General features: G+C 41.5%; 1 protein-coding gene across 1 annotated transcript in view; it reads left to right on the forward strand.

Moving 5' to 3' along the window:
• Cdc20b (cell division cycle 20B) overlaps positions 1 to 7,575 on the forward strand; it is a 75,008-nt gene that overhangs the window by 58,556 nt on the left and 8,877 nt on the right. The window contains 2 exon segments of the mRNA XM_023709097.1: positions 3,394 to 3,407; positions 4,895 to 4,908. Coding sequence (XP_023564865.1) covers positions 3,394 to 3,407; positions 4,895 to 4,908 — 28 coding nt within the window.

Raw genomic sequence — 7,575 nt, forward strand, 5'->3', positions numbered from 1 at the left:
TTCAGGAATTTCTTTTTTTATTTCCAATCTGAGTTCCTCTATACCTTTCTGCAGCTATTTCTTTATTTCAGAAGCCGTTGATTCATTGCTTTCAGCTGTGTGATTCCCAATTTGTTCTATGTTAGTGTCCTCTGCACTTGTTACGGGTGGGCTTGGGTTCTGAGGTTGCATTTTGTTCCTTCTCGTCATTTTGTGTAGCACTGTCTTCCGACCTTTGTTGTAGATCTTCGTTGTAGTTATAACCTTAGCACTTACTGAAATTCAGGTGCTGATCTACAAAGTCTGGATTTATCCAGCTGTGCCTGGCTTGGGTCTGGCTGCTGTGCTGAGCTCCTTTCTGCTGCTGCCCTTGAGGGTGAACCTGTTGTGCCTCTGTTGCAAGATGTTCTGCTCCTGGACTAGCTGGGTGATTCTATCCTCTACTCTCTCTGTAAGGATTGTAGCTGCAGGGTTACACCCCAGGCTTGTATGCCAGGCTTGAGCTGAGCCTGGGGGGGACAAAGTGTAGTAGGGGGGAGAGGCAGCTCTCCCACACACTCACTGGGTCTGGGTGTTCCCGAAATGTGGCAGAAATTCCTACTCAGCGGGTGGGGTGGGTGAGGTGCTGCGGAGTGGTAGGGGGCGTCCCAAGGGGGTGGAAGATGGTCTCACCCACACAGTGCCTGTGCTGGGACTAGGAGTTGGTCCTGCTGGCGCAGGGTAGCTGGAAGCTCTCCCACACCCTCACCGGACCTGGGCTAGGACTGGGTCTGGTGGGTTTCCGGAACACGGCAGAAATTCCTACTAGGTGGGTGAGGAAGGTACTGCGGAGTGGTGTGGGGCATCCCAAGGGGGTGGAAGAGGGTCTCACCCACGCTGCGCCTGGGCTGGGACCAGGAGTCAGTCCCGCTGACACAGAGTAGCCGGAAGCTCTCCCACACACTCACCAGACCTGGGCTAGGACTGGGTCTGGGGGTTCCAGGAACACGGCAGAAATTGCTACTTGGTGGGCAGGGTGTGGGAGGTGCTGCGGAGTGGTGGGGGGCGTCCCAAGGGGGTGGAAGACGGTCTCACCCATGCTGCACCTGGGCTGGGACCAGGAGTTGGTCCTGCCGGCACAGGGTAGCCGGAAGCGCTCCCACACACTCACTGGACCTGGGCTAGGACTGGGTCTCTGCAGTTGTTTCTGCACCCTATTTTTTCCATTTATCTACATGTCTGCTTTTGTGCCAATACCTTGTTTTCTTTCTTTTTTTTTTTTTATCATTGCAGCTTTGTAATATATAGCAAATAAAAATACAGGATTATGATGTTTCATGCTTTGTTTTTGTTGCCCAGGATTACTTTTGCTATTTTGGGTTTCTTTGTTTCCATATTAATTGTAGTATTGTTTTCTCTAGTTTTGTGAGGAATAATGTTCATATTTTAATTGATTTGAGTTAAAACTGTATATCAGTATTATGGCTTGTGTCAAGATGCCCTCCTAGAGCTCATGTTGCCATATATGGGGTTTTTCTAGAGGTGGTTGGATCTAGAGTGTGTGATTGATTCATAGTGCTAGAATTAAGAGTGCTGGGATTAGGGGCCAGGGAGATGGCTCAGTAGAAGAAGTGCTTGCCTGGCAAGTGCAATCCCCGGTTCCACACACACAAAAAAAGAAAAAAAATGTATAATTTATGGGCTGGTGAGATGGCTCAGTGGTCTAAAGCACCTACTTAGAACAAGCTTAGCAAAGCACAGGGACTGCGGTTCAATCCCCCAGCACCACATGCCAGCTAGCCCCGCCCCCTGGTGGGCTGAGCTAGCCACACACACACACACACACACACACACACACACACACAAATAAATAAAAATTAAAAAAAAAGAGTGCTGGGATTAAAGGTGTATGATTACTAAATTAGTGTACTGATTGGTTTGGAACCCTCCCTAAGCCTGGTATACTGGCCAGAATAAGGAAGAAAGAAGATGTGGTTACTTGGACTTGTTTGCTGTCTTCTGTCTAGCCTGCTTTGCCATGAACTGTTTATCCTCTGTGATGCCCATCTACCATGCCACCCTGCCTTGGAGCCAGCTAACTATGGACTGAAACCTGTACAAACTGTGAGCCAAATAAACCTTTCCTCTTTTAGCTTTGTGTGTCAAATATTTTGTCTTAGCAATGAGTAGTGACTAAGAATTTTGTACCAGGAGTGGGGTTTTTGCTATGATTGTACCTTGATCATGTGGTTCAGTAGTCTTTGGAACTGGCTTGTGGAAAAAAAAATAAAGATTCAGAGATGCTGGCTTTAAGGTTTTAGTGATAGGAGAGTTTGGTCAAAGTTTAAAAGATCAGAATGGTGACAGAAGTGATGCCAGGCTAGGGGTTGGGGTGTGGTAGCTCAAGCCTATAATCTCAATATTCAGGAGGCTGAGGCCAGAGGATTGCTGCAAATTTGAGGCCAGCCTGGGCTACAAAGTGAGCTCCAGGCCAGCCTGGACTACATACTGAGACCCTGTCTCATAAAAGACAACAAACAAACAAACAAACAAACAAACAAACAAACAAACAAAAGTGATGCCATGCTCAGGAGGTTTCTGCTGGGAAGGACTTCTATTGATGTGTGTTATACCTTGGCAGAAAATTTGCCTGCATTTTGTTCATGTCTAGAGACTTTGTGTAAGACTGAGATTAAGAGTAGTAGACTAATTAATCTTGCAGAGGAAATTTCAAGGTAGTCTAATGTTGAAGCCTTGGCATGGCTATTCTTGGGGCTTTAAGCCAAGTCTGCATTGAGAATCAAGAGTAAAGCACTCAGCAGATTGATTTAAAATGTTTTTAATTCAGTCAGAAAGGAAGCTCTGTTTCCTGAATTTGAATGTTTTGAATTCAGTCAGTAAAGTTAAGGCCTAAAAAAATGGAACAGAGGAACAATTGGTCACTGAAAAGATTAGATTAGCAAGAAAAATCCAAGTATTTCAGAACAAAAAAATAGAAAAAATGGCCTGAGAGCATTGCAAGAACCAGTGAGCCTCCACTCTTTAGTGCCTCAAAATTGCATAAGTGAAAGGCTTTGCTTTGAGAAGATATACCATGTTCAAGAATGGAAGTATCCTGGGGAAAATGTTTCTCAGGATTTGGGCCTTAGGCACTTGACCCCTATAGCCGAGGAAGAAGGGATCCTGGGTACTTGTCCATCTGGTGGGTAGAGTTTAGTGTCATCCACATTGTGCTGGTTTTAGTTGCATGCAGAATGCAAAAGTAGTAGGGTCATAATGTCTTCCACCCAGATTTCAAGAGAAGGCCTGCCGGGCAAGGCAGGTTTTCCCATGAGAGGGCAGCATATGAAGCTGTGAGTGTGGAGGTAAAGATGTGGTAGAGACCCTAGAACTTTGGAGAAGCCAGGAACATGGATCATCTGAGAAAACTACAAGCACAAGCAGTGCCAGTGGGGCAGAGCCCTCCAAGCCTTTTGAAGTTTTCATCTTCCCAGGGAAGATTAACATGGAGCTACTGGACTTAATGTTTACCCTACTGAATTTTGGTCTTGCTTTGGTCCCAAATGCTTTATAGTTTTCTATTTGTATCCTTTCTAATAGTAGTGTCTGTCTTGTGCCATTGAATATTGGAAGTGTTTAACTTTTTTCTCATTTGTACAGGGGATTGTTGCTACACATTTGCCTTAAATTTCAGATAAGGCTTTGGACTTGGACTTTTTTGTAAATTGGTAATCAAACTCAGGACCTTGTGCTTGTCAGGCAGGTACGTGTGCCACTGAGCTATATCCCCAGTCCTGGATTTGGATTTTTCATCAATATTGAAGTTGTTAAGACTTTAGAAGCTCTTGGAGATGGACTAAATGGCTTTTGCATAAAAGGATATGCATGAGTCTTTGGGGGGCACATGGGCAGATTGTTGTGGCTATGTCTAGATAGTCCCCCAAAGCCTCATGTGGTTGTAGATGGGGTTTTTAAAGAAGTGGGCGGGACCTAGAGTGTGTGACATTGGTACTGATTCATGGTGCTGTGCTAGAATGAAGGGCGCTAAGATGAAGAGAGTGAGTACTGCTCTACCTAAGGCTGGGTGGCCTGGATGAGACAGGGACAGGAAGAGGCTTGTGGCCTGCCGGTTGCTTGCTTGTGCTGCTTTCTCCCTGCCATGAACTGTTTCTTCTGTGCAGTGCCTCTTTTGCCATGGCCCTCTGCCTGGGAGCCCACCCGCTGTGGTCTGGAACTTCTACAGCTGGGAGCTCAGTAAACCTTTCTTCCTTTAACTCTGAGTGTCAGGTATTTTCAGCAATGAGAAAAGTAAGATAATTAATTAGTTTTTGGAAATATAGCCATTTTCACAATATCTACAAAGAGTAGATATCTGTACATTTTCTGATTCCTTTTTGATCTTTTTTTTTCAGAGTGCTGTAGTTTATTTATTTATTTATTTTTCAAAATTTTATTGATAAACAGATAGCAATGAGACAGTTTCAAATCAAATCAGAAGTACAGTTTCAACAAATAACACACTGCATATATTCTTCTTACTGGTTAATTGCTGTACAAGATGCGGACTTGAGATTCCTATTTACAAACACCACTAGAACAAATCATTCTATTCATTAAGAGAATGCAACTACACATCTATCGTAACCACTCTGAACACACAGACACAAAATGGGCATTCATCGGTATACCCCATGTTTTCTAAGTTCCGTTATTGAATATTATAGGTGTGTAAACTCAGCAAAATATTCTAAAAGAGTCCAGTAGCCCATAATAGCATTGGGTCTTCTGTTGAACTGGCAATGTCAGAAATTATTGACCTGAGTCCCCCACAGCTCAATATAACAGCATGGCTTTACTTCCTATATTTCGTCTTCATACTTTTCTAATGGATGGTTAAGACCAAGGTAAAGCAAGACCTATGCAACAAGAGTTGTAGCTTTTGTTGATAACGTAAATCGTTTGATAATAACAATAAGCTTGTCTTCTGGATGGTTAACAACCTAAGTTTGCAGACCAAAATTAGAGAAAAAGGAGGGCTACAAGGAAAGCCAATATTTTGGCCCTACCCTTCTAAGGTCAATTAAGACTCAGGACATATGAGAACTTGTACTGTAACGTCATGTACCTCGGTAGTGTCCCAGATTTTCTGATCAAGAAGGTTATGGGGCCAAAGAGGAAATTGATCGATGACGTGGAGTGTGCCTAAGGAGAGTCACATGAGGAGAAGACACTCTCTCAGGCTTTCACAGAGAGCACATTGGCCAAGCAATGGCCATGACTCATCCACATGGCTGCACTGACAAAGGTTCTACAATCTGAGGTACAGGATCTCAGGATAAATCCTGAGGGCATTTCACTGACCTTCTCAAACCAAAAAGCTACAACTCTTGTTGCATAGGTTCTGCTTTACCTTGGTCTTAACCATCCAGTAGAAAAGTATGAAGATGAAATATAGGAAGTAAAGCCATGTTGTTATGTTGAGCTGTGGGGGACTCACGTCAATAATTTCTGACATTGCCAATTAAACAGAAGACCCAATGCTATTATGGGCTTCTGTACTCTTTTAGAATATTTTGCTGAGTTTACACACCTATAATATTCAACAACGGAACTTAAAAAAAAATTGGGGTATAACTATGAATGTCCATTTTGTATCTGTGTATTCAAAGTGGTTGGGATAGATATATAGTTGCATTCTCTTAATGAATAGAATGATTTTTTCTAATGGTGTTTGTAAATAGGATCACAAGTCTGCATCTTGTACAGCAATTAACCACTAAGAAGAATATATGCAGTGTATTATTTGTTGAAACTGTACTTTCGATTTGATTTGAAACTGTCTCATTGCTATATGTTTATCAATAAAACTTTGAAAAGAAAAAAAAAAAGAGTTGTAGCTTTTGGGTCTGATAAGGTCAGTGAAATGCCCTCAGGATTTATCCTGAGATCCTGTACCTCAGATTGTGGAACCTTTGTCAGTGTTAGCCATGTGGATGAGTCACGGCCATTGCTTGGCCAATGTGCCAGAATGCTGAAGTTTTTGTTGTAGAAGTCTTTCACTTTATTGGTTAGGTTAATTGCTAATTGTTGAATTTTTCTTGATGCTGTTGTGAATAGTGTTGATATTATTGTGAACTGTATTTTCTTGATGCTATTGTGAATAGTATCCTAATTTCTTTCTTTCTTTCTTTTCTTTTTTTTTTGGTGGTGGGGGGGCAGAACTGGGGATTGAACTCAGGCCCTTGCGCTTGCCAGGGAAGCGCTTATTCCACCAAGCCATCTCCCTGGCCCCCGTAATTTATTTCTTGGTGAGTTTATTAGTATTGGTATAGAGGAACACTAGTGACTTTTGTGTGTTGATTTTGTACTGTACTACATTGCTGAATTTGGCTATTTCATGGACTATTTGGGACATCTATGTAGAGGATCATGTTATCTGCAAATAATAATAATTTGACTTATTTTTGTATATGCATCCTTTTTATTTCTTTCTCTTGTCTCGTTGCTCTGGGTAATGTTTCAAGTACTATATTGATCAGGAGTGGTGACTGTGGACATCTCTTTTTTTTTTTTTGAGGTGCCAGGGATTGAACTTGGGATGTTGTGCTTGCCAGGCAGGCTCTTATGCCACTGTGCTATATCCCAGGCCCCCATTGTTTATTCTTGATTTTAGAAAGAAAACTTTTAGCTTTTCCTCATTCAATATGATGTTGACATATTTGTTATTAATTGCTGTATCAAATTGAGATAAGATCCTGCTGTACTTTTTCTTTAGGTTTTTGACATAAAAGGATGTTGGATTTTGTCAGAGGTACTTTCTGTGTCTATTCAGATAATCATATGATTTTGGCTCTTTGTTTATGTGATATATTTTATTTATTGATTTGTATATGTTGAACCATTCTTGTATTCTGGGTTAAAGCCTATTGAGTCATGCTTATTGTCTCTGATGATTTTTTGCATTCTGTTTGCTAGTGTCTTGTTTAGGAATTTTGTTTTTGTTTTTGGCTTTTTTAGCCAGGGTCTCACTATACGGTTTAGGCTGCCCTTGAGCTCACTTTGTAGCCCGGGCTGGTCCCAACTTTTAAACATCCTCCTACCTCAGCCTCCGAAGTGTTGGGATTACAGGGGTGCATCACCATACTTGACTTTGTTTAGGATTTTAACATCTATTTTCATTAGAGATTGGCTACATAGTTTTCTTTTTAGTTGAGTTATTGTTTGGCTTTGGAATCAAGATAATGCTAGCTTCCAGGAATGATTTTGGGAATACTCCTTCCTTCATTAAAAAGTTTTAGAAGTATTGGTATTAGATAGTTCTTCACTGAAGTTCTTGTAGAATCCAACAATGAATCCATCAGGACATGGGAATTTCTTAGTTGGTAGGTTTATTTTTGTTTTTTGTTAAATTACTGCTTTAATTTCATTGCCTACTTTTGATTTTGCAAGGTTTTATATCTTGTTGGTTAATTCATATGTATCTGGGAGTCTATCCATGTCTCTGAATTCTCCAGTTTATTACAGTACAGATTTTCAAAGTAGTTGCAAATGATTTTTTGGATTTTCTGGTAGTGACTGCTGTGGTTTTACCTTTTTCGTTTCTAACTGCATTGTTGT

Source organism: Octodon degus, unplaced genomic scaffold, assembly GCF_000260255.1.
Source record: "Octodon degus isolate 3935 unplaced genomic scaffold, OctDeg1.0 scaffold00001, whole genome shotgun sequence".
Lineage (NCBI taxonomy): Eukaryota > Metazoa > Chordata > Mammalia > Rodentia > Octodontidae > Octodon > Octodon degus.